General features: G+C 43.0%; 1 protein-coding gene across 1 annotated transcript in view; it reads right to left on the bottom strand.

The window, feature by feature from the left end:
• Positions 1–14,162, bottom strand: part of LOC146860319 (tropomodulin-3-like) — a 331,475-nt gene that overhangs the window by 194,205 nt on the left and 123,108 nt on the right. Inside the window, exon 3 of the mRNA XM_085644183.1 lies at positions 5,150–5,306. Within this exon, the coding sequence (XP_085500309.1) occupies positions 5,150–5,306 (157 nt within the window). The remainder of the gene's footprint in view (positions 1–5,149; positions 5,307–14,162) is intronic.

The raw sequence follows: 14,162 nt of genomic DNA on the forward strand, positions 1-14,162 counted from the left end.
CATTAGAGCTCCATCACAAGACTTGAAAGTATGGTGGCGGCCTATGCTACAGTGCTGGATGGGTCTTTGGCTTACAGGGCAAAGGAAGTCCAGATGCAGTCTATTTGTGAGAATGCTTTAGTCTCCGCTTCTCCCAATCTGTGGAAATGCTAAACCGAGGTAAGAGAGTACAATGGGCAGAACTGACCAGACATCCCGGGTGTAGAATACAAGGGGGAGTTTTTTTTTAGGGGCGGAAGGGGGGCTAAGGCATCAGACTGCTGCATGCACAGAGGCGGAGTCAGCAGCAGGTTATAATAGCATACACAATACACAGAGCGCAGCATCAATGCCAGGAACACGCTACACGTACCAGAGTCTCACTGACAGAACATCATACATGTGCCCCAGCAGCAGAGAAAACAACCCTAGTACAATAGAGCCTCACTGTTAAAGAAACATTTAAAATGCAATAGGTCTGGCTTTGCGAGTGTTTGAGCTATTGGCATTGTAAATAACTATGCCTTTTAAAGATGCATTCTGAATGCCTGCAAGAGGGGTGTAAACACGCACTTTGTACTTACAGTTGTTGGTTATGAGAAGCATTTCTGGCAGTAACTACACCTCTTTTACAGACATCCTTGGTTTTTGGAAGCAAGGCCTATAAGTACAAAGTGTGTGTTTACGCATAGCTTACAGCTTTTCAAAACAGATAAATAAAAGGCACTGTCATTTACAATACCAATAGCTCAAACGCTTGCAAATGTGAGACCTATTGCATTGCAAATGCTTGTTTACTTTATGCTCACAATATAATTACTGATCTGGCACTTGGAGTAACCAGAATAAAATGATTGGACAAGTGCAAGTTGCACTTCGGGAAGTATTATTAAAATGTAGAAGCAACAAGTTTGAGACATAAAATATCTTGGACTGAATTGGTACGTCAATGCAGGGATTTCAACGCCAGGAAAATACAGTCATTCCTAGTTCATCTGGAGCAATGCCGAGTTGCCATGTTTTACCCTGCTGAATAAGGTGGATGTTCTTAATTGGTGACACTAAATGCATTTCATATGGGTAGTCTAATTTTGACTGAATCAATGCATTGATCAAATGAATGTGAGCGGAGACATTATAAACTTTTTTTTTTCTTTCTTAATTTTCACCTGGCTGAAACAGGTTTAAGCCCTTTTCAGCCAGCTTAAAAGTATCTTCTTCACCAATGATCTTCAACTAATGAAAAGAAGGAGCAGACCCCTTAGAAGATGATGGTTCACATCAAACTAATGTGTGGACCAAATTGAGGAATAGAGCACCTATCCGGAATATATATATAAACTTGCACGCATGAGACCTAAAAAGGCCCGTCCCAAGCTTGGATCATGTATACCATTAGCTCCTTCAAAGAACTGTTTTGAAAATACAATGATCAAGAGCCCTAATAAGAAGCATAGGCTATGCAAAGAACTTCAAGAACTGAACCTCTTTGGACTAGCATTAAATCAAAAGCTCCAAAGCCTCATGTATGTAATGAAAAGGAAATTTACTTGGGTCCAACTGCAACATACCAAAGATTGAAAAATGATCACCCTGTTGAAACAGCCAAATGCGCATTAAGGCCCTCTATCAATCCATATCAGGGATTCTCTGCATCTCAAGAATACTGGAAACTGTAAGTCACTCATCTTTTCTCAGACACTTCAGAAACATTCCATACCAAATACTACATTGTATAAAACATTAGGTGCTAATCCACTGCCTTGTTTCTCTCCTCTGTGGAGGCAGAACCACCCTATCCTAGTTTTCAGCTTCCTGGGCAACCAAACAGGTCAAATACAAATCCATTCTCCTGATATATAACCACCACCATTAAATGAGCAGTGGAATATGGATCAGTCATCTCACACATTTTCTTAAAATTTTAAATGACTTGAGTCCACATTCTTCACCACCTCTATGCCGACAAAACTTGTATCTACCTAAAAAAAGAAGTGGTATAGAAAGTGGCAAACTGTCATAGTGTGTACACCACTGGATCAAAATCAAGCAGCTCAGCCTAAATGACCAGTTGACAGACATTCGACACACGAGTCTAGTGGCCTCCTTCCTCTTCAGTTAAACTGGTGCACACACAAACCAAAGCCCAATCCAGAACGCAACTTTTCCTTTACTTGCCAAGCAAATACAAACATAAAAAATGTGTTCTTCCACTTTCGCGAAGGAATCCTAGCCTTGCTAAGTAAACTGCTTTAGCTATAGTGGTAGTAACAATCAAACTTCACTATTCAAAGTCTATAAATATTGGGTACCCTAGAAATTAGAACTTCTGCAAGAAAAAGGGCCTAGCTCATTCGTGGTCTGAAATGTTGCAGAAATACCACATTCATCTTAACTCTTCAATCGTTCTCCAAAGATCACAATTTAAGTTACTCGGTCTTACTTGCGTGACACTACATAGAAATTCCCCAAGCTACTGTTCCAAGATGCTACTATCAATTGAAAGGCCATACAGAATCTAATCATCATTCACTCAGTCATATATAAAAGATCTGGTCTTGGTTTACCGCACATGCACACTGCCAATTGATCTGGAATGCCCTTCGTACACATCGGAGGCTAGACGAGATTGCTATGAATTATGGAAAGGCATAATGACTCAGCTCATCCAAGTGACTAGTAACTTATACAGTCCTAACTCCTGGTTCTCTCCATCCTTAATTAAAAAAAATTAAAACTCAGTCGTGCTTCAAACTCCGTGGTCAGCTACCAATACTCAGCTTTCCTACCCTAAATAATGTTATACAGCTCTCCATTTTAAGCTTTCTCCTACAAAGTGTATGATCTGTCAGTGAAACCTATTGTTATTTTTTTTTTTTTAAAGCCTAAAAAATATGCTGCTGAGCAACTTGTCTAAAGAAACATTAACAAAACAAATAGCTTTCGCGGAGGCAAAACCAATGGCTTTGTCCATGCTTGTTAATCCTTTCAATTAATCCTCCTATAAAGCATCACAGAAGCATCAGACGACCATCGCAAATAACTAGCTTCTCTCACCTGTGGAGATACTGAATTTCTTTGTACATTCCCCAACAGAGCACTTTGGGGCTGGTTTCAATTGCATGTAAGAACTTACAAAAATACAAAATGAAATATAACGAACAATGGCAAAACCAGCAGATATGTGTTAAACAGTACTATGAATTCAAAAAGGTAAGCAGAAATTATGTCTTGATGAAATAGCACATTAAAGCTCAATCTAGTGGCTTTGTCAATGCTTGGTTTTGATACTGTTGTAACTTTGATTCTGACTGAGTACTGGTGCTAGTGGTATTATTGCTATTACTCTATTGCATGGCATTGTATTCTAACATTTCTAGTGTGCTTTCCTACATGTTGTTGAGCCCTCAAGGAACTTTCTAAATGGTCTAGTTAGCAATTACATCATCAGTAATTCATGGATGGTAGCAGGGTACTGGTAGTAGTCAGCGCTATTAGTTAAGTTTTAGTGCTGTGTGTCTGGCTAGACAGACGAAGGGTACTGTAGTAGTCAACATCTATTAGTATTGAGGTTTGGTGTTGTGTTTTAAGCCAGAGTGTGTGCTTCAGACATGATGCAGTGACAATTACATGCAACTTATATGTTTTGTTCTTACATGATGGTTGCCTTCCTTTTCTTGCGTTCGCCCCTCTTCTGGAGCATGGTTTCTCTACCATTCTTTTGTCTGAATTACCGAGTTCTGCCAACATGGTCATGACGCATATGCACTTGTGCATGTGTTCATGTGGTTGCACCATTATATTTGGGCCTAACCAATTCGTCAAAAAGGTGGGACCCATTACTTTTGTCCACGCTTGTTTTTTATGTTCAAGACAACAGAACTAGCTCAGTAACATAAGGAATGTTCTTTGTTTTTTCCAGCTCAACCTTTAAAATAGTCTACTTTTTACTGAAATGTCTTGGAAAATTGCCCTGTAAAGTTCATTGCATTGTTACTTGTGTTGAGGGCAAAGGGGGGAGACTGAGTAGAAGTCGGGACTTCCCTGTGCAATCTGGGCAAGGTACTGACACCCAACTTGTATGTAGATAACATTGGTGCAACCTCAAGGAAAGAATCGAATAGGCCATAGAGAAATGTGTTTGGCCTCGTGTAACTGTTACTCTCCACGTCTCATACACTGCATATGTTCTGTTCTCATCGACCTGAGTAAGTGCTCCAACTGTCTAACACCGTCATTGTTTTCCATTTAAGCTTTATTAGTGTTCTGGCCGCCAGCGAAACAGAGTATTTTGTCAATTCCTAATAAACATTTTAAAGAGCTATTTTATACATCGTAGAGTACTGATGAAACGGAGATCTAAAAGAATTGACCACGGATGAATGCTTTACATAGGTTTTTACTCGCGAGTTACGAGAAGTATTCCGGTGTCTTGCTGGTAATGACGTGTGAACTGTCAACGGTTACACACTTCTAAGTACACAAAAGTCGGGCATTTCAGTTGCAGCCAATGTCGCGACTGTCTGCATAATCCGCAGGGCCTCACATTATTATTGACGGTGCTGCGAGACGTCTTTATCGGAGAAAGATGTGAGAAAGATACGGAGAAATCCGCAAGGGACAACACGGATATAGATCTTAGGAAAACAGAAAAAACTATGCATAAACATCCCGTGCACATCATGTGGTTTACAACAGTGTCAAGCTAACCTCCTGCAGGCCTGCTGACTGCTTCCCGGGGTCTATTAAACAAGACGATTCTGTTCCAGTTTCACTTGGAATGCGGCTCATTAAAATCTAGCGAACCTTCTGTCTGAGGCAGGGAGCACAGAAACGTGTGGCTATACTGCGAATGAGAAGCAAGACAAGGTAACTAGCAAGCACGCTCACCGAAGAGGCATGCGACGGTATTACTGCATCCACGTACGGTACACGTACACAAGACGCTTGCGTAAGTCATGGAACCCAGACAGGTGGGTGACGCCATTTTTGAATGCCCAACCCTTGTATCACCAAAGCATAGATGCGGAGACAGGCATGCACATACAGGCAGGTGGGTGCGGCAGCAATTACACGCTTTAACAGAGGCATAAAGCAACAACAAAAGAAAAGGTTAGCGGGTTTCCAATGCTTGGTGTCTCACAACTTTGAAGCTCCCCAGCAAAATCACCTTTTTTTTCTCCAGTAAAAGGAACATAATCCTCCCGGTCTTTTTGCTCCAGTGCTTCCTTCTCCAAGTAGGATAGGAGCCGGTCCCTGTCAAAGTTTCCCGTGGCTTTTCTTTCAGTCTGGTCCTTCTGTCTTAAGCCCGCTGGTAGGAGGGTATGCTGTTAAAATAAAAAAATAACGTTTCTATACCAACAGAAAGACCTGGCACACGTCCGAACACATTCTACAACATGCGATTTTAAAAGATAGTTATTTTAGCTGTAATTTTCCTTCATGTGAATCTTACAAATAGATGCACACGGGTCAGCATATCTTCTGTCCTACACTTATGGCAAGTGGAAGTCTTTCAAAGAGAATAACTAGTAAATAATGTCTCACCACTCTGGATCCCTTATGTGGGCGATTCTTGGTAATGTAAAAAAAAAAGTCTAGACAAATCTATATTTAATTATTTTTACAGACTAGATCCTTTAACCTTTTGTGCCTGATGTACTGTGTTCCCATTTAACAACCTGGGATATGCAATTTGCACACCAACTGTTTTGCAAAAGGGAGTGCAATTCGCAATAAGACTGTATGTAAGAAGTGGGTCCTTCACAAGTAATATGTCTGCAGCATTCAGGCTGCTGGGATCCAAGTACCCAAATATAGCACTTAATTCCAAGGTAGCAAGGAAGAGACATCCAAAACCTACTCAGGTGAGGTGGTGTGGGCTAATACTCCAGTCCACAGGCACTTAAGGAAGAATATTCAATAATTAATTATCTGGTCAGTGCTTATACTTATAAAAAAGAAAAGTATGTTATTATGCAGACACTACTCAATACTATGCAACAACTTACAATTTTATACATGATGGCAGGTGTAAATACCTATGGCAACACCCTCTATACAGTTCACATCACTAGTGAGCCCTGAACCATGTATCCACAATACTTCTACCACACCGAATACAATGGGGTTTAATTATCAAAAGACAGGCATAATGGTTTTATCAGGGTGCCACCACATTCATACAAGCAGAGATATGCCATAGTAAACCAATGCAACACCATTAAAATGATTAAGGATGGTACCATTTTACAAAACAAATTCATAAGGACTTGTAATAAACTACGAGATTATGGCCCTGTGTCCTCAGACAGCTCACAACAGCTGCACATAATCTAATCCAAATCTGGCACACCAGCTCATGAATTAGCAAAGCACTAGCGCCTTACATGAGAAACAGCTCTAAAGGAGAGGAATGGTAACAAAAGTAGTCCTGGATTTCACGGGATTGGCTATAGTGCAACGGACAAAAGCAATCTTGTAAACAAGACCCAAGACAATTGATGGCACCTAATAATCACATTTTACCAACTGTTTACCCTTACATATTGCACAAAAAATGATTTTATTTCTTTGTAATGCAATTGTTTTAGTTAACTTATGCAAATAAACGTATTTATTCGACTCATTTCTAACTTTGTAACACATGTAACTATTCACTACAAACTTTGCCATTCTCAATAAACCATTTTAATTTCAATAAATTGTGTGCTGGAGTCTTCTTAAATTTTTACCATGCTGCAGCACAGCCTTAGGACCCACCAATAGGGTTCTCTGAAAGTTTAAGCTCTTAGGCCAAAGCCAAAACTCCAGGAGGGATTAAAACATTGCATCCTTCACCCTGGGGCATCAGCACCCGGAGAGAATTAGGGTTACCTTTTTAAAAATGGAGAGACCATCCTTTTAGTTTTAAGGAAACCCGCCACTGGTTTAGGGTGGTCCCCTACAAATTCCCTGCCATCCTGGGAACTGCATATTGAATATTTAAATTAGGCATGTAAAATAAATGAGGACTGTGCCTTTTCTTTCCTGAAATAAAAAATAAATTTAAAAATTAGGCAGCTGCAGTGCCTTCTGGCACGCACCTTTGTATGTGGGCAATTATTATTATTATTATTCTAATATAAGGCCTCACCAGCCAAAAAAGGGCCTTTTTCTTGTCTTTTTAGGTCTCGCCTGACCCAGTCTGGCGAGACATTTTGTGAGGGCTCCAAAAAGTGCTACCAGGCCAGCCTAGACCTACAGTGCATGTGCGCGGGCGCGCGCCTCACCGCGATTACTTTCACTTTCGCGCCCGCACGGCCGCTTTAATGTTCTCCGTGAGGCTTCATTAGATTACAGCAGTTAAAACAAGCATTGGCATAGCCAATAGGTCTCGCTTTTGGGACCTTATCAGTGTTTAGTTATGCAACTGTTGCATGGTTAAACACTTATAAGGTCCCAAAGGCGAGACCTATTGGCTATGCCAATGCTTGTTTTAAATGGTCCCAGGTGCACCCACTCCTCCGTGAAGCACCTGTATCCCTGGCTGCCCTGAGTCCAACAGAAAGCCCAAGTCTGCGTGGTCCTGCCGGTTTCCCGCTCAGCCGACACTATACAGTGCTGACAGGGCGCTGGCTGTGGTGCACTCCCTGGTCCTATTTCCTATGTCCAGGTGTATCCTGGGAAGGGGAATTCCACTCAAGACCTCGCTGGACTCAGTCACGGGGGTGGGGGGAGGTCCAACATGGCACTAATTATTGGTCTGTGAAATACATTCGCCGACAACCTAAACCCTGCCCCTAACTGGCACAGCTGCCTCCCCCTTCCCTCCAAAACTTCAGAAGGACTAACCCTCCAGTGCCCATTTCCAGGGGTCTAGCTACCTTCTTTTGTTTCTGTGGGATTGAGGCTTCCTAGGCCAGGTGCAGTATGAAAAACAGTATGTACAAGTAGATTCAATCTCCACCCTCAGCCAGGAGGTAGTCCTGCTCCCAGGAGTGTTAACTGTCCTTTTTGGTATTGAGGCCTTTGATCCTCCAGCTTGCTAATAGAGTAATTAACCTGGCCCAACTTAGTGATTCAAAGGCTCTAATCTAATTAGGAGCAGAAGCAGAGAACAAGCATTAGGAATGGAGCAGGTCTCGCAATTGTTTCAGGTAGAGGTATGAGCGTTCCAAATGGTAATGCATTTATAAAATTAAGTGATAAAAGGAAGCAGAATTATTGGGAAAAAAGAGCAGCAAAATGAAGTGTATATTTCTTTGTAAAACAGAAACGGACAGTAAATATTGTAAAGAAATGTATATTTTTTAAGTTGATAAAGTGGTTAAAAAAAGCTTTTTCCATTTACAAGGTAACTTTTTATGCAATTTGTAGATGTACAGTATTTAAAAGATCTTTACTATTTTGCTGGTATACGAAATCTTTCTTTTATATTGTAATTTTGCGACTGTGGCAGCACACTTGAAAGTGTCCGTCTGATGGAAATAAGAAAGCTGGGTGTTGCTTTGGTGTGACCCGTGACGTAACCTGGGGGCTTTAAGCTAGTAAACGACTGGTAGCTGTTACCAACAGAGCGAACTCTGTGCCAGGACATAGGAAGAAGTGCTCCGGTCTACAGTTCTTCCCAGCGCCAAGAAGTCTGGCATGGTGCGAAATCTTCCAATTGTTCTTTAATCGGAGGCTGTGGCAGCATAATAAAAACCCACGGAGCCTGGCTTTTCAGATTGTTATCTGTTTGAGAGCACAGAATGACAAGTGCTCACCAGGCAGCCACGGCAGAACGACGAAAGAACGAACGCAAAGTGAAAGTAATCATTTCGCGGCCGCTTTGATGTTCAGTGGCCGCGCGGCGCACTGAGAACATCAAAGCAGCCGTGAAATGATCACGCAGGCTGCCAAATGGTGCGCGCGCCCGGCGCACATGCACTGTAGTTGGCGGCCTGAAAGCACTGGTTTGTACTTCTAGATCCCCTTTTTACAAAAGCTCTCGCGAGATCAGCGCTAAAGCGCTGGCTCAGGCGAGACCTAAAAATGCTAAATCCTGAAGTGTCGCAAGGAATACAGATACGTGGAAATTAATAGAAGATCTGTATTCTGAGTCCTCATTTACCATAATATTGGTGCATCAACTGGGTCTCTAGGCTTAGCCATGGTGAAACAGTGGACTGGTGCAGATTTCATCCACAGTGTAGAATACAGTGAAGAGCGCACACACTGTTCAGTAGTCCCAACAGATGCCTATACTCACTATTAATGCACACTTATTTTATAAGGCCTGCCTAAGTCGTCACCAATTCCCTACAGGTTTCGCACGCCACACATTGCTGCACGCCACACACTGCTGCACTCCACACACTGCTTTTATGCGAGTTTATGCTACTGACATTGTAAATGCCTTTTATTTGTTTTAAAACAAAAACAAATAAAAGGCATTGTAATTTTACAATGCCAATAGCTCAAACTCTTATAAATGCAAGACCTATTGCATTGCAAATGCTTGTTGGTATTGAGGCCTTTGATCCTCCAGCTTGCTAATAGAGTAATTAACCTGGCCCAACTTAGTGATTCAAAGGCTCAAATCTAATTAGGAGCAGAAGCAGAGAAAAATGCTCAATCCTGAAGTGTCACAAGGAATACAGATACGTGGAAATTAATAGAAGATCTGTATTCTGAATCCTCATTTACCATAATATTGGTGCATCAACTGGGTCTCTAGGCTTAGCCATGGTGAAACAGTGGACTGGTGCAGATTTCATCCACAGTGTAGAATACAGTGAAGAGCGCACACACTGTTCAGTAGTCACAACAGATGCCTATACTCACTCTATTAATGCACACTTATTTTATAAGGCCTGCCTAAGTAGTCACCAATTCCCTACAGGTTTCTTCGGCAACAGGCTACCTGTGAGCAGATACTGGACTGAGCTAGACGTTAGTCTCACATTCTCAGCCAGCATGTTTTTACACGCATTTAGGCACATGTTTATGTGTGACCAGCCCAGAGCTTCTTACCCTAGCTATGCTGCAGCAGACCCAACTAAAAGTGGATACGGGCAGTTAGCACTCCCAATCCATTATAATCGAGCTTCGTGATTGCGACTTGGGTAGTGAGCCATAAACCAGATGGCCTAAAAAGCAAATATTTCAGGGGGATTAAATGGGGAGGAACACATTTCTCACATCAATGTTGTACTGCAAATTATGATTTGCAAAGTGTCACAAAATTACCTGTATAATAAATGTTAATTAGGCAGGTCACAATTTGCAACACCTTGCAGCTGGCTGCACATGCAGGGTGGAGGCCTCTAGGGAATAGCAGAACTCTGCCCTTGCATTTGGATTTCCAAAACGGAAAACCTTTGTTTTTTTAAAAGCAGCACACTTCATTTAAAGGGACCACCGCTGCTTAAAAATTTATAAAGCTTCTTGTTCGGAAAGACATTGGGAAAAGCAGGCACGATTCCCATAGAGGAAGTTTGCCGTGCAAATCAGATGCCACCGCCTTTGAGGTGCGGTCACAACCCAAAGGTACACTCCTATCTAAATAGTAGATAGGACAGGCGTGCCCATTATTCCCTTTCCAACTGGAAATTCAAATAGAGCATCAAAACCCCTTTCACAAGTCGGAAAGGCTTCTGCGATTTTGCAACTGCAAAATACCTTTATCCATCAGGCTCTCAATCTATTGATTAGGCTACCAGATTTCATTTCTTTCTTTGAGCATTAAAACTGTGGTATCAGAATCTGAAAGAAGCCTTCCTAAGAATTACTGCATGGAAGCATGCCTGGAAGATGCATGAACATGAGTGACTAGGTACTAAGCATAATTACAGCAGTATTATTGGCTTCGGCTATTCAAGGTGTGGGTCCCTTTCCAAGCGTGGAACAACATTTTTTTACCTGTATTTCCAAGTTTGGAGGTTTAAACTTGCCAACACTATCTTCAGCATTTGCACGGCACAGGTGAGCAGAGGGCAGTCCGAATATATCTTTGCTGTATAGTATATGTACTTAACCAGTGGAATAGGAAGTCTAAATAGTAGGCATTTAATGGATAAACATCCCTCCTTCTCTAGTCTATTTTTCGTAGTAAGAACAAACATCTTGGTTTGTGGGAGAACGGAATGAATTGCGGACATTAGTTGTGAAAACTGCTGGGGAGTAAGGCTTCTATGGATAGATATTAGATTCCTCTAGCTAACTTGAGGGAGAAAGGCAACCGGCCAATATCCCATTTTAGTCTTGGAAGGATAACCTTACCAGAGGCAGGACAAAAAAAAAAGTGGCTTTTTTCCATTTAGGAATGGATGAACCGGACATTAAAAAGGTGTACTACTTCAGAGGACTATTCAAAGCCCTCAAAAAGTAATTAAACTTGACTTTTGGCTGGCGAGATGTGCCTTGGTCTTCATATGTGCAAAAACCCACATCAAAGGTCATAAAAGGGTTAAGGAGGTTCAGCAAGATCCGCCAAGAGGTGATGATCGAACTGGCGCCAGGGCTTAAGACCATCAGCAATAGCTCCCTGGCAGGAGACATCCTAAGCTGCTACTTGGGCAAGACATGTAATTATGGTTCGGCTACATGCAACATTGATAATAAGTCCGTGTTGTGAGAGCTGGGTTGGAGACTGAATTCAAAGATTTCCCCCAATACTGCCCAACCAGCAAAATTTTCAGCTGCCATCCTCCACAGGAACGGGATATAACAGGGAGAACTTTGTGTAAATCCAGTCACCTTATACTTCATTACTATTGCAGATAGATTACAATGTGTGAATCCTTTTCCTGAAGTCAAGAAACACATGCCTGACATTTTAAAGGCATTGCCGAGTTTTCTTCATCATTTGTAGAAGAAAGGAGAGGACTTTCTTAACTTATCTTCCTAAGACAAGGGTAGGATGTGTCCTTCTCAACATGTTATGGGCCAACAACAAAGAGTGTACATGAGACTCACAGGATGAAACTGGAAATTAAAAAGCGGATTTGCAACCAAAATGCCAGTGGCAGAGCCACCTGCCTGCCTCAGCCAAGAAGTGCTATCTGCTCCCTCTTATAGTCAAATCTTCAAAAACCATATACTTCCCCTACAAAGTCTGCCTCTGAGACCCTTTTCACCCTTAGTACTTTCACCCAGGGTCATTACCATGCTCACACTCAACCCCATGAAGAAATCTGATGTGCAACATAACTGCTGAATTACTTCCTCCACCAACACAGCCATCTGCTATAAATCAATGGGAAAATCTGTCCATAGTTTGTAATATTCTAATGAATAATCTGGAAAAGTACAGAAGCCTACGTAGAAGGTTCACCTAGAATTCCTACTCTCGTACACAAAAAATCTACTTTTTCATGAGAAAAGCATTCAACCTCCCTGCTCACCCACGTCTCTCCACTGACACCAAGTCAGGAGGTTATTTGCAAAATTCTGAGAACAAAACACTCGTACTTCTATTTCAAGCAGCACTCACCAAATCACTGCTCTACTAGCATGTTGTGCGAGGTCTAGCTTACTGCAATTAGATGGGCATTACTGCCTAGCCACTCCCAAACTTCCTGGTCCCCCGAAAGGTTAATTTGAACTCTATCCACTTCTCCAATGGATTTTCCTCCACATTAAACTTTTAGACACCAAATTTCTTAATGTAATCAGGATGACCGTTAAACTCCACTTCATAAACGTAGAAAACCAGAAGACTTCAGTTCCCACTATCTTCCTGCTGGAGCCACGACTTCCTTCCTAACTTAAATGATACCCCAGAAACTCACATATGCCATATTAAGAATACAGAATTTAAGCAAATGGGCTTACACTCTTTGTTGTGCAACCTGAAGCTCTAAATATTAATTCTTTCCATATACATTTCATTATCAATCAATCAGGGAATTGTAGGCACGCTACTAACCCGTGAAGGTCTCAAGGCGCTGTGGGGGGCGCGGAGGTCCACAGATCTGTTTAGCTAAAGAGCCAGGTCTTGAGGGTCTTTCTGAAGGTGTTCAGGGAGGAGGCACATCTGATGTCTGCGGGTAGCTCGTGCCAGGTCTTGGCTGCAATGTGAGAGAAGAATCTTCCGCCTGCTCTTGCTCTGTGGATGTGCGGGGTTTCGGCCAGTGCGAGGTTGGAAGATCGGAGGATTCTTTTGGGCACCTGGAAGTTGATTCTGTCGTTGAGGTATTTGGGTCCGTTGTTGTGTAGGTATTTGTAGGCGTGAGTGAGGATTTTGAAAGTGAATCTTTTCTCCACAGGGAGCCAGTGGAGACTTTGTAGGTGTTGACCAATCAATCATTTGTAGAGCGCACTACATACCCGCGAGGGTCTCAAGGCGCTGGGAGGTGGCGGCGGGGGGCCACTACTGGTCAAACAGCCAGGTCTTGAGTAGCCTCCTGAAGGTCAGCAGGTCTTGGGTCTGTCGTAGACTCAGTGGGAGGGTGTTCCAGGTCTTGGCGGCGAGGTGGGTGAAGGATCTTCCACCGCTGGATGTTCTCCGGATGCGAGGGACGGTGGAGTGCGAGGTCGGCAGAGCGGAGCTTGCGGTTGGGGATGTAGAAGGAAAGTCGTCTGTTGAGGTAGGCTGGACCTGTATTGTGGAGTGCCTTGTGTGCATGGATGAGGAGCTTGAAGGATATCCACTTGTTGATGGGGAGCCAGTGCGGGTTTCTCAGGTGGGGAGCGATGTGCCTGTGGCATGGTACATCGAGGATCAGTTGTGAATGAGGCATTTTGGATGCGTTGCAGACGTTTGATGAGCTTGGTTGGGGCTCCCGCGTAGAGGGCATTTCCGTAGTCGAGTCTGCTGCTGACGAGGGCCTGGGTGACTGTTGTTCTTGTGTCGGTCGGGTTCCACCTGTAGATCTTGCGGAGCAACCGGAGGGTGTTGAAGCAGGAGAAGGCGACGATTTACTTGGTCATTGAGAGCGTTGAGTCGAGGATGATTCCCAGGTTGCGTGCGTGGTCGGTGGGTGTCGGGGCTGCCCCCAGTGCCGTCGGCCACAAGGAGTCGTTCCAGGCTGAAGGGTTGGAGCCGAGGATGAGGCCCTCCGTCTTGTCCGTGTTCACCTTCAGTCGGCTGATCTTCATCCAGTCGGCGATGGCCTTCATTCCTTTGTGAAGGTTGGATTTGGCGGTGATGGGGTCCTTGGTGAGGGAGAGGAACAGTTGGGTGTCGTGTGCGAGCGGAGCCATGTAGATGTTGAACA

This window comes from Triturus cristatus, chromosome 3_1 (assembly GCF_964204655.1).
Source record: "Triturus cristatus chromosome 3_1, aTriCri1.1, whole genome shotgun sequence".
Taxonomy (NCBI): Eukaryota; Metazoa; Chordata; class Amphibia; order Caudata; family Salamandridae; genus Triturus; species Triturus cristatus.